This window comes from Zea mays, chromosome 10, assembly GCF_902167145.1.
Source record: "Zea mays cultivar B73 chromosome 10, Zm-B73-REFERENCE-NAM-5.0, whole genome shotgun sequence".
In the NCBI taxonomy this organism is placed as follows: Eukaryota; Viridiplantae; Streptophyta; class Magnoliopsida; order Poales; family Poaceae; genus Zea; species Zea mays.
The window spans coordinates 104,084,102-104,096,852 of NC_050105.1; the positions used below are offsets into that span (position 1 = coordinate 104,084,102).

Here is a 12,751-nt window from a genome sequence, read left to right on the forward strand (position 1 = left end):
GCTTCCCGCACGCACGCTCCATTTAGGGTGGGCATTCGGTCTATTAGGGTAATTCGGTTCGGTCTATTCGGTTTTTTCAAATTTCGGGTTCTGAAAAATGAGAATTGAACCGAATCCGAATAATTTAGGAACCAAACTCGAATAGACCGATAATTTCGGTTCGTTCTATTCAGTCCACCGAATAGACCAAATAATATAGAGACTAGTGTCATATGTTTAAATATTTGCAATATAATTAAATAGAAGTACTATTATTACAATAAATGACTATATATATACTATCATTACGATGATATCATAATTTTAGGTAATAAATTCATAGATTACATAATAATATCGTGGCATACTAAGATCTTTTCTATATTTTGGGTTATTCAGTCTATACAGGTTTTAAAGGCTAGAATAGCAGCAAAAAAGGAGAGCACTAGGGTTGGATTTGAAGTTTCGAACTCGTGACCCATTTATCTAAGCACTGGAGCTCTCGTTTGCTTATGTTTACAGGAAGTGTTGGTTTGAGTTGAGGATGGACCTTGAATACACCTAAAGTAGATTGACAACTACATAGATGTATGTAGTCAATAGGTAGCAGATGGTTGTTGTCCCTAGCCTGTAGGCTATGGGACTACTCAATGACAAATGCTTCTTGTTCAGATGGGAGATGGAGCTAGACGCCTTTGCTCTATATAAAGTGCTATCCATGTGATATAAAAACCGTAGCAATGCACGGGTCTCCTGGCCCGTCTCACTGCTAAACGCTATTGTTGGCGCCTGATTTAATGAAGTTAATGCCGGTAGGATCCCTTGAAGCAACATAAGCAGCAGAAGTCCAACGAGTAATGACATGGATGCAGACATGTAGTGCCTTCGTTTGTTGCCTTCGAAAAAATATCTGAACCAAGTATTTCTGTAAGTGTACCAACAAGTTAGTCGCTACTAATTTGTATATTGATCTTCGTCGGTTGAATGTTTGAGTTTTTTTAAGGCACAAACACTTTATTTTGAGATATGTCTTCTGTCAGGTTTCACGTACCACTTGGTTTCAGATGAATTATCTCACGTCGATAGAGCGCCCGATAAGGCGCTTTCTATTCTAGTTGTCGTTGAAAATTGAAGGATCTTAAAGTAGCCACAGGAATAGGACTGCACATTCAATTTTTTTAAAAAAATCGATTCAGTATAAAAGTTTTATTGACAATAGAAACCGATTGGTTTGCGAGAAAATAAAAGGCAGACAAGTTCGATTTTGTTTTTTTACTTTAATATTTTGGTAAAAACCAAACATCAAACTTATAATAATAAATTTACAGGGCAACATACACCAAATTTACATGATAGATTACAAACCATCTAAAAAGCAGGGGCTTTTGTTGGGGTCAGCTGACCCCTATAAATTTTGGAAAAATACTATATAAATATATTCTTATCTAGTGCATTTAGATGATGATTAGTGAAATTGACCCCAATTGTCTGGCTTCGCCCTGTAAAAAGGTGAAAATTATATAGACACAAGGTTTAGAGATATATCATACATCACATAAGTGAACAACAAAATCATTACAACGCACATTTAGTTTACATAACTAAAGAGTCAAATTTTAGAATAGATACAATTTGGTATACGGTGAAAACCGGTTACAATACCGAACACCAAGCTCTATGGATGCAAAAAAAAACCCCGAAACTAGATCCAAATAAGGAGGTATTTGAATGTACTAGAGCTAATAGTTAGCTGTCTAAAAAGCTGCTCGTGAGATTAACTAGCTACCTATTAGTTAATTTGTAAAAAAGTAGCTAATATCCGAACTATTAACTAAATTGTTTGGATGTTTTTAGCTATTTAAACAGCTAACTAGTAACTCTAGAACATTTAAACGCTCATCACAAAAGGAGATGTTTGAATGCACTAGAACTATTAATTATTAACTAAATTCAATTTTGATAGTACTGTAACATGTTCATCCAAAAGTGAAACTGGACTCGATGTATAGTATAGTAACAAATATAAAACCTTCCACTATATGTATATATGCTCCTTAAATCGAACGTGAATGTACGTTTTCGTTCTTATCGAAGGATGGCAACTAACCGGACGTCCAGTTCGCTGACAGGTTCCCTGCTGCGGGCCGGGATTTGCAAAACCAGCCAGGATTTGCCGCCGTCCCCCTTCTTCCATATGCGCAGGCCAGCGATCTGTGACTCTCCGGTTGGCGAGGAAAAGATGGATCAATCAATCACACAGGCTGGTCCAATCCCTCTGGGCTCTGCTTCTTCTTGCCTTGTTGCCCTGTTGGGGCTTCCAGCCCACTAGCGATCGGGGAAAGTGAGGAGTGAGTATGCCCGCCGTCGCTGTCAGTCGTCGTCTCCAAGCATTCAACACACTCCTGCTGCTTTGTTTGAACTTTGACTAGTCAACTTTGTGCTGCTAGACTATTCAGCTAATCAGCTGTAGTGTGATGCTCTGTGTCTGTGGACATATACTAGTGATGATTATTTGATGCCATTGGAAGAAGAAATGACCAACCACTGCGACCTCCCTGATCCCCACAGCCTGCTCCTGCTCGCAAACGGCTCGTGAAAACCCAAACACCACCGCTGCTTGCCTGAGTCAGAGGCCGCGGTTCAATTTTGCTGTCAAGGTAACTGAGATCTCCCTCACTTTTTTTCTTCTTCTTCTAACAAGCATGGTGGATAAAACAATGGCTGGCAACTGCTCTACAGTTCTGAAGAAGCATTGAATCTGTTTCCATTAAATTGTCGATTCTTGTAGTATATCAGGACTATCATTTTCTCTTCATATTGTATATCCTTTGACAGCCATAGCTTAATTGCTTTGCCTGACTTTTACTCACCATGTTTGTGATTCCTCCTCCCCCTCCCTGCCTTTCAGCTGTTTACATGATAGATAGAGGTTCTGCCAAATTGTGGCCTGTGACACTCCAAACAATTCATGCAAACAAAAGCAGGGATTTGCCGGTCTACCATTACATCCTGAAACCATCAAGCTGTGACATCCAGCTGCAGGCGGTTTTCTTGAAACCATAGGTATGAAATGAAACCATGGGCATGCAATACTTCAAACATGTGGGTGGCCTTCCTTCTAGTGATTGGCTTCCCTTTTCTCCTCACTACTGTCGTCGGCCAGCTCTCCACTACAGCTCCCCCGAACTCGTGGGAACTTACCAATCTAGAAGCCATACCTATGGACGGAGCGGTCGCTAGCATGCGACCTGTCCTTGAAAACAGCGCAAACCTGTACAGGACCTTGTTCGGCTTCTACACCACGGATGGGCATTCGTTTGTTCTCTCTGTGGTGTTTCTGGGACCCAAGGCTCCAGTCATCTGGTCTGCCAACCCCGACAGTCCTGTGAGCAGCAGCGCCGTCCTGAATTTCACCAGAGAAGGAGACCTGCTCCTGCATGAAGCTGGTGGCGGCACAGTAATCTGGAGCACAGGTACCAGCGGCATGTCAGTTGCAGTTGCAGGCATGAAGCTGGATGACCTAGGAAACCTTGTGCTCTTCGACCGGAAGAACTCGTCTGCGTGGCAGTCCTTTGACAACCCAACCGACACTTTGGTCCTGGGGCAGTCGCTCTGCAGGGGGAACAGCAGCCTCAGCGCGAAGCCCTCGATCACGAAATGGCCTGGCGCAAGGGTTTATCTGTCTGCAGAGCTTGATGGGCTGCAGTACTCTTTCAAGCCCGCAGCCTACACGCAGCTGTTCAAAGCTACTGCAGCATCAACCAATGCAACGCCAAACTGCTATGCGTTCGTCAACGGCAGCTTCGGGTTCCCGGACAAGGTCTTCTCGCTGCCGCTGGCAGGATCAATGCAGCTGATGAGGTTGGAGTCGGATGGGCATCTGAGGCTTTACGAGATGGGGATACCTCAGCTGGAACTGCGCATGGTGCTCGATGTTTTTTTTGAAGGATCAGGAGGGGGGAAACCCCTACTGCGCATTTTATTAGAAATCGAAAAGTAAAGGATAGGCCCTGGTTCTTTTACAATCAATGAAAATAAAAGAAAAAGAAAGAAAAAAGAAAAGGAAGAGCTATTTCTAAATTTGCCACAAATTTAGCCAGTTCGGGATTGAGGTGTCGAATTCTCCCCGTGCTCTGTGAATGATTAGTCGCAATTCTTTACTAAATTCCTGAGTACAACGGAGCACTGAGGGATCTCTGTTTGAGAACAGCCACTCATTTCGGCTTTTCCAGATGCTCCAAGTCATAAGAATAGTGATCTCCATAGAGAAGGGAACGTTGAGTTGTTGTTTGAGGTTCACAGATGCCTCTTCAGGGTTGGAGATCCTGGGTGGGGTAATGCCAATTGAGTTCCAGCAGGCTTTCGCGAAGTTGCATCTGAGGAAAAGATGATAAAGGGTCTCCTCCCTTTGCCAAAGGCAGTTTTCGCAAGAGTAGGAATCTAGCTCCATGTTTCTCCTTCTCAACATATTTCTGGTGTTTAGCCTGTTTTTAAGCCACAGCCAATAGAAGACTCTATGCTTAGGCTGACATTTACTTTTCCAAACTAGCTTGTAGATAGGATGAGTCTGCATCTGGCCCATGAAGGATCTGTAAGCTTTCTGGGACGAGAATTTGCCCGATCCCCAAATGTACTTCCAGCGATCGTGAGCATCATTAAGACCAATTTGCTCCCAAGACCCCTTGAGCACCAGAAATTGATCAAAAGCTTGATCAGAGACAGGTAAATGGAAAAGATCATGAAACTGCTCTTGATCTTTGACCTCTTTGATAGTCATTTTTGAGTTCTTGGCAAAGGAGAAGAGCTCTGGGAAAATATGTCTCGGGATGCTCTGACTCCACTGATCATCCCAGAATGAAATTGATCTGCCATTGCCAATGACGGGGGTAGCCAGTCCTTTGAAGTTTGGCAGAAGCTTGACAATGCTCTTCCACCAGAAAGATCCAACGCTTCGATTGCCAGGGAGACCTCGAGTAAGATAGTAGTTGTTCCAGATCAGATGGACCCAAGGCAAGTCGCTGTGGTTGAAAAATTTATGCAAAAATTTAATTAGAAGGGCCTCGTTCTGTGTTTCTAAGCGAAGAACCCCCAGGCCACCATTCACTTTCCTCTGAGTGACCGAATTCCAAGCAATCAAAGGTGGCTTCTTGGAGTTGATGTCATTTCCTCTCCACAGACAGTGCTTTCTGAAAATATCAATTTCCTTGATGATGTTTTTAGGAATTTTGAGCGTGCACATGAAGAACATTGGTAAGGCTGAGAAGACAGAATTTACCAATTCCAGGCGCCCAGCCTGGGACAAAAAATTTGAGGAGCAGGACAGCCTCCTCTGAATCCTTTGAATAAGAGGTAAGTAGTGCTCCTTTCTAGGTCTCACCAGGCCCAGAGGCAAGCCAAGATAGGTGAATGGCATCTCGCCTATCTGACAATTGAAGGTCCGGGATAAGATCACCATTTTATCCGGAGACACGTTGATAGGGAACATATTTGACTTGTTGTAGTTAACCTTCAGGCCAGTAGAGGAGGCAAAAGAGTTGAGGATTGCCTTGAGGAAAAAAAGTTGTTTGGGGCAAGCTTCCAAAATCAGAAGAGTGTCGTCTGCATATTGAATAATCGGGAAATCCTGTTCACCAATGTCTGGCAATGGTAGCTTGAGAAGATTCTGCATCCTAGCTTTATTGATGATGCTCTGAAGAAGGTCAGCTGCCAGGACAAACAGCAGGGGTGAAAGAGGGTCGCCCTGCCTCACCCCTCTCCTGCAATGAAAAGGCTTACCAGGAACTCCATTAAGTAACACCGAGGAAGTGCCAGAGTGAAGAATGCTCCGAATCCAGTTGATCCACTTAGGGCTGAAACCTTTGTGGATCAGAACCTGGATAATCAACTCATGCTCAATCATGTCAAAGGCTTTCTCAAAATCAAGCTTGAGTACAATGATCTCTTTTTTTGAGGAGTGACAAAGGTGAATATATTCCAAGGCCCAGGCGAAGCAGTCTTGAATGGACCTCCCCTTGATGAAACCATACTGATTCTTGTGAACTAACCGGGGCATGCACGGTTGCAGACGATTTGCCAACAGCTTCGTTAAGATTTTCATACTATTATTTAGAAGAGAAATTGGCCTGTAATCCCCCACCTTCGTAGGACTCTCTATCTTTGGAATTAAAACAATGAAAGACCCATTAATACTTCTGAGGCAAGCCTGGTCATGAAAGAACTTATCACACAAATCATAGAAATCAGGAGCAATGACATGCCAGCACTTTTTGATGAAGTTTGTATTAAAACCATCTGGCCCTGGAGATTTATCTGAAGGTAGTAGTTTAATGATGCTATCAATTTCCAGCTTAGAAAATGGATGATCAAGCCCCTGTAATTGCTCACTGGAAGTTAAAATTTCTGAAAGGTCAAACCCAATGTCAGAAAAGTCGGACGACCCCAGTCTGCACTTGAAAGCCACCCAGAGAAGATCAGACTTATGTTCATGTTCGAAGAACATGGTCCCATTGTCATCGGTCAAAGTAGAGATTGAATTTTTCCTGTGTTTAATGGTGGCATGGGCGTGAAAGAAGCGAGAGCAGATGTCTCCCTCAGTAGCCCACCTAATAGCCGCACGCTGCTTCCAGTAAATTTTTTGAATATTAAGCAACTCAGCCACTTTTTGTTGCAGGATTTCCCTGAAGTTCCATTCCTCAACAGCAAGATCCCGGTGCTCGATGTTTTAAGCACTGTCATGGACTTCTGTGACTACCCACTGGCATGTGGCGATTACGGTGTTTGCAGTGACGGACAGTGTTCTTGCCCCAGTTCCAGCTATTTCAGGCTCCGAAGCGAACGACATCCAGACGCTGGTTGCGTGCCCTTGGCAAGCAGCGCCTCCTGCGACCACAGGCTGATACCGCTCGACAACGTTTCTTACTTCAGTTACACCACGTTCCAGTCATCAGCCACCCCGGGCATCTCCCAGGCTCTCTGCCTGCGTTCTTGCCTACTGGACTGCTCCTGCAGAGTCGTTCTTTTTCAGAGGAGCCTGAGCTTCGGCGAAGATGGAATGAGCTTCGGTGGAGACGCTGGTAACTGCTTGCTTCTATCAGAGCAGAAGCTGATCATGTTTGCAGAAGGCTCGGCAAACAATGTTTCGGCGCTGTTCAGCATACAAGACGGACACTCGGCGGAAAGGAGGAACATTGTTATTATTACTTCAACAGTTGCAGGTATTTCAGTTGCATCAGTTTTGGGTTTCGCTGTCTTATGGAAGAAGTGGAGGGAAGAGGAGGAGCCGCTGTTTGACGGCATACCGGGGACACCGAGCCGTTTCACCTTCCACGAGCTGAAGGCTGCCACGGGCAACTTCTCCACCAAGCTTGGAGCGGGCGGCTTCGGGTCGGTCTTCAGAGGCACCATAGGCAAGCAAACCGTCGCTGTGAAGCGCCTAGAGGGCGTCAATCAGGGAATGGAGGAGTTCTTGGCAGAGGTGAAGACGATCGGCAGGATCCATCAGCTGAACCTGGTCAGGCTGGTAGGATTCTGCGCCGAGAAATCGCACAGGCTCCTCGTCTACGAGTACCTGTCCAACGGCTCGCTGGACACATGGATCTTCGGCGCGAGTTTAGTCTTCAGCCTCTCCTGGAAAACCAGGCGCGGTATCATGCTGGCCATTGCCAGGGGCCTGTCGTACCTCCACGAGGAATGCGAGGAGAAGATCGCTCATCTGGACATCAAGCCGCAGAACATTCTCCTGGACAGCAAGTTCAACGCGAAGCTCTCGGACTTCGGGCTCTCCAAGATGATCGACAGGGACCAGAGCAAAGTCGTGACGCGCATGCGAGGGACGCGCGGGTACCTAGCGCCCGAGTGGCTGGGGTCGACCATCACCGAGAAGGCGGACGTCTACAGCTTCGGGATCGTGATGGTGGAGATGATCTGCGGCCGGCGGAACCTGGACGAGTCCCTGCCAGAGCAGAGCATCCACCTGGTCAGCCTGCTCCAGGAACGGGCCAAGTCTGGGCAGCTGCTTGATCTGGTGGACAGCGGCAGCGACGACATGAAGTCCAACAACGTCGAGGAGGTCATGCGGACGATGAAGCTTGCGATGTGGTGCTTGCAGGTGGATAGCAGCAGCAGGCCCTCGATGTCGACGGTCGCCAAGGTGCTGGAAGGAGCGGTGGCCATGGAGGCCACGCCTGGCTGCATCTTCGTCCCCAGTTTTGCGTCAGGTGATGATGCTGCTGCTGCTGTGGCAGGGTCCAATTCCAATTCCTCCTATGTGCCATCTGAGTCGCACTTATCTGGGCCTAGGTGATGAAGCAACTGTTTTGCCATTTGCGTCGGTTAGGTGTATATTTAGTACAAGTATTTGACATATATTCTGATCATGGGCGGCATTGTACTTGAGTTGCGAACCGAGTGAATTAAGCATTGCATACTATATATCTCTACTACTACTTAAGAAGTTAGTATAGGCGTCCACAATTTTTGGTGCACGGTTCTGCCGTCGCACCCGCCCCCGCCCCCGCTCTTCTCTCTCACGCCCCGCTCTCTATTGTCCGCCGCCAGACCCGCCCCCGCCCGCAATCTGCGCACTATCTCGCCGACATCCTCCGCCCTCTGCTCGGTGATCCCCGTCCGCCCCATCGCGATCGATCTCGATCTGCAGGAGGGAGAGGGTGGCGATCTCCTTCTCCCGCGAGGTGCCGACCTCCACCATCTCGACCAGGACGGGGATGTCGCCTTCCTCGATGGCGGCGGCGTGGCCCTCGCCGGAGGGCACCAGAGAGTGGAGGACGTACGCGGTTTTGTCCACCATGCCGGACTCCGGGTCGGCCATGAGGTCCAGCAGGGGTCGCACGGCGCCGGTCTCCACGCCGCGCTGCAGAGCGCGTATAGCGCCGTGGCGACGTCCTTCTTGCCTCGCGCTCCCCGGTCTCGAGCAGGGAGACCAGCAGCGGGATGGCGCAAGCGCGGCCGCGGAGGCACCGTCGAGCTGGGACAGCCGGAGCAGCGCGCACGCGGCGTTCTCCCGCGCCGCGGGCGACGCCGCGGACTTGAGCGCATGCACCAGCGGCCGTATCGCTCCCGCCTCGACGATGGTCGCCTTGTTCTCGTCGCAGATGGAGAGGTTGAGCAGCGCCGTGACGCCGTGCTCCTGCAGCAGCGGGTCCGCGTGCGACAGCAACCAGACGAGCGAGCGGACGTCGCCCGCCGCGGCGATGCGGACTCGGTTGTCCGGGTTGTGCTTGGCCAGCAGCCAGAGCTCCATCGACGTGCGGCGGAGCGAGTCCAGCGACTGCAACGGGCATTCCAGCTCGGCCACGAGCGAGGAGATTGCGTCCTCGACACCTCGGCAGCGCATGAGAGCAGTAGGCGGTGGATGCCCGCGGCAGCGGCGGACGTGAAGGAGAGGTCGTCGCTGCCGCACTCGCTGAAGGGCTCGGAGTAGGAGGAATCGCCGCTGTCGCTGTAACAGCTCGTGCTGCGTCGCCGCGAAGAGGTGGACGCGTCCGACTCCATCCCCTCCGTTAGCCTCGTGTCGCGCGGCTCAGTTCGGAGCTGGAGCAAATGCCGGAAGGCCGCGAGGCGAGGGACGAGGGTGGAGGAGACCAGGAGTCCGAGTGGGGAACGATGGAATTGGGTTCTTTGCTTTGCGTTTGGTTGGAGAGGCGAGCTAGCAGTGGCGTCGCTAGGAGCGAATGAAATAAGGAGGGGCTCGGGCGGGGTTAACCGTCTCGCGTCAAGTAATCCACACTGATCTTAGTGGGCGGACTCCGACGTTAGTCCTAGGCCGGCGGGGCCTCCTACGGGCCCAATTAATTGAGACGTTGGATTCGAGGCTGCGCGAATCTCGATGAACTGCCAGTTCCCGTCCTCATCCAGTGGAAGGCAGATGTGCCAGCTCAACTGCTCGAATCAGCAGGCGTGGGAATCTGGGCAGCGCGCCGCAGAGAAGAGGAGGTCGCGCTCTCCGTCTGTCATGGCGGGCTCTTTCGACCCCGACAAGCTCATGAGCAAAGCCGGCAAACTGTGAGCCCTGCACTTCTCTTATGCTGTCTGCACCTTCCTTCGAGTTCTCTTGCTTCGTTCGGTGCAAGGGATCTGCCTTGGTGCTGGCATTTGCTATCCACGCTGAGAAGAAACGAACCAACAAATGGGAAATAGGAACCAGAGGCAATACAGACAGTTTAGGAGATGGGATAAAAATAAAGGAAAAATAAATAATAAAATTTAGATTAGGATACTAGTAAAAGCACTTATAAATACTGTTACGGAGAATCTTATATTAAAACTAGGTCCGTGCTCGTGCGTTGCAACGAGAGTAAAAAATAGATACGACAAACTGACAGTCGCCTAGAATAGGGCGAAATTGAAATTTACAAAATTAATCACAACTACAAGCCGGGTTAGCGTTAGAAATATAATCGAGTCCGAGAGAGAGGGTGCAAAACAAATCGCAAGCGAATAAAGAGTGTGACACGCGGATTTGTTTTACCGAGGTTCGGTTCTTGCAAACCTACTCCCCGTTGAGGTGGTCACAAAGACCGGGTCTCTTTCAACCCTTTCCCTCTCTCAAACGGTCCCTCGGACCGAGTGAGCTTTTCTTCTCAATCACTTGGAGCACAAAGTTCCCACAAAGATCACCACACGATTGGTGTCTCTTGACTCAATTACAAGTGAGTTTGATCTCAAGAAAGAGTGAGAAAGAAAGCAATCCAAGCGCAAGAGCTCAAAAGAACACAACAAATCACTCTCACTTAACCCTAGTGCTTTTGTGGAATTGGGAGAGGATTTGATCACTTGGGTGTGTCTTGTATTGAATGCCTAGCTCTTGTAAGTGGTTGGAAGGTGGAAAACTTGGATAACTTGAATGTGGGGTGGTTGGGGATATTTATAACCCCAACCACCAAACTAGCCGTTTGGTGGAGGCTGCTGTCGCATGGCACACCGGATAGTCCGATGCGCCACCAGACACTGTCCGGTGCGCCAGCCACGTCACCAGGTCGTTGGGTTCCGACCGTTGGAGTTTTGACTTGTAGGCCCGCCTGGCTGTCCGGTGGTGCACCGGACAAGTCCTGTAGACTGTCCGGTGTGCCACCCGCGCGTGCTCTGCTCCTCTGCGCGCGCTGGCGCGCATTTAATGCGTTGCAGACGACCGTTGGCGCGAAGTAGCCGTTGCTCCGCTGGCTCACCGGACAGTCCGGTGTGCACCGGACATGTCCGGTGAATTATAGTGGAGCGGTTTCCCGAAGCTGGCGAGTTCAGAGTAGCTCTCCTCTGGAGCACCGGACACTGTCCGGTGTGCACCGGACATGTCTGGTGAATTATAGCGAAGCTCCTCTGAAAATTCCCGAAGGTGCGAAGTTTGGCTTGGAGTCCCCTAGTGCACCGGACACTGTCCGGTGGCACACCGGATAGTCCGGTGCGCCAGACCATGGCTGCCTTCGATTGTCCCTTGCTCTTTTGGTTGAACCCATTTCTTGGTCTTTTTATTGGCTAAGTGTGAACCTTTGGCACCTGTATAACTTATAGACTAGAGCAATTCAACCACCAGAATCAATTAGGAAATAGGTGTAAGCCTAATTCCCTTTCAATCTCCCCCTTTTTGGTGATTGATGCCAACACAAACCAAAGCAAGTATAGAAGTGCATAATTGAACTAGTTTGCATAATGTAAGTGCAAAGGTTGCTTGGAATTGGGCCAATATAAATACTTATAAGATATGCATGGATTGTTTCTTTTATTTTTAACATTTTGGACCACGCTTGCACCACATGTTTTGTTTTTGCAAATTCTTTTGTAAATTCTTTTCAAAGTTCTTTTGCAAATAGTCAAAGGTAAGTGAATAAGATTTTGCGAAGCATTTTCAAGATTTGAAATTTTCTCCCCCTATTTCAAATGCTTTTCATTTGACTAAACAAAACTCCCCCTCAATAAATTTCTCCTCTTAGTGTTCAAGAGGGTTTTAAGATACTGATTTTGAAAATACTACTCTCTCCCCTTTTTGAACACAATGAGATACTAATTTGAAAAATCATACCAATTGAAAAACTCTTTTTAAAATTAGGTGGTGGTGCGGTCCTTTTGCTTTGGGCTAATACTTTCTCCCCCTTTGGCATGAATCGCCAAAAACGGATACTTGAGTGAGATATAAGCCCTTGTTACTATTTTCTCCCCTTTGGCAAATAAAATACGAGTGAAGATTATACCAACGTTGGAGAAATGGCTCGGAGCGACGACGAAGGATGAGTTAAGGAGCGGAGTGGAAGCCTTTGTCTTCGCCGAAGACTCCAATTCCCTTTCAATACACCTATGACTTGTTTTGAAATTCACTTGAAAACACATTAGTCATAGCACATGAAAGAGATATGATCAAAGGTATAGTTATGAGCTATGTATGCAAGACATCAAAAGAAATTCCTAGAATCAAGAATATTTAGCTCATGCCTAAGTTTGTTAAAAGTTTGTTCATCTAGTGGCTTGGTAAAGATATCGGCTAATTGATCTTTAGTGTTAATATAAGCAATCTCGATATCTCCCTTTTGTTGGTGATCCCTTAGAAAACGATACCGAATGGCTATGTGTTTAGTGCGGCTATGCTCAACGGGATTATCCGCCATGCGGATTGCACTCTCATTATCACATAGAAGAGGAACTTTGGTTAATTTGTAACCATAGTCCCTAAGGGTTTGCCTCATCCAAAGTAGTTGCGCACAACAATGGCCTGCGGCAATGTACTCGGCTTCGGCGGTAGAAAGAGATACGGAATTTTGCTTCTTTG

At 47.9% G+C, this 12,751-nt stretch overlaps 1 protein-coding gene and 1 pseudogene across 1 annotated transcript; one reads left to right on the forward strand and one right to left on the reverse strand.

Moving 5' to 3' along the window:
- Window positions 1-2,455: 2,455 nt before the first annotated feature.
- LOC103641520 (G-type lectin S-receptor-like serine/threonine-protein kinase SD2-5) lies at window positions 2,456-8,409 on the forward strand. The gene is made up of 3 exons (XM_008664860.4): window positions 2,456-2,636; window positions 2,888-3,904; window positions 6,683-8,409. The coding sequence occupies exons 2-3, from the start codon at window positions 3,050-3,052 to the stop codon at window positions 8,279-8,281; spliced, it is 2,454 nt and encodes an 817-aa protein (XP_008663082.1). The 5' UTR covers window positions 2,456-2,636; window positions 2,888-3,049; the 3' UTR covers window positions 8,282-8,409.
- Window positions 8,410-8,518: 109 nt separating this feature from the next.
- Window positions 8,519-9,605, reverse strand: LOC103642680 (U-box domain-containing protein 4-like; annotated as a pseudogene).
- Window positions 9,606-12,751: the final 3,146 nt, after the last annotated feature.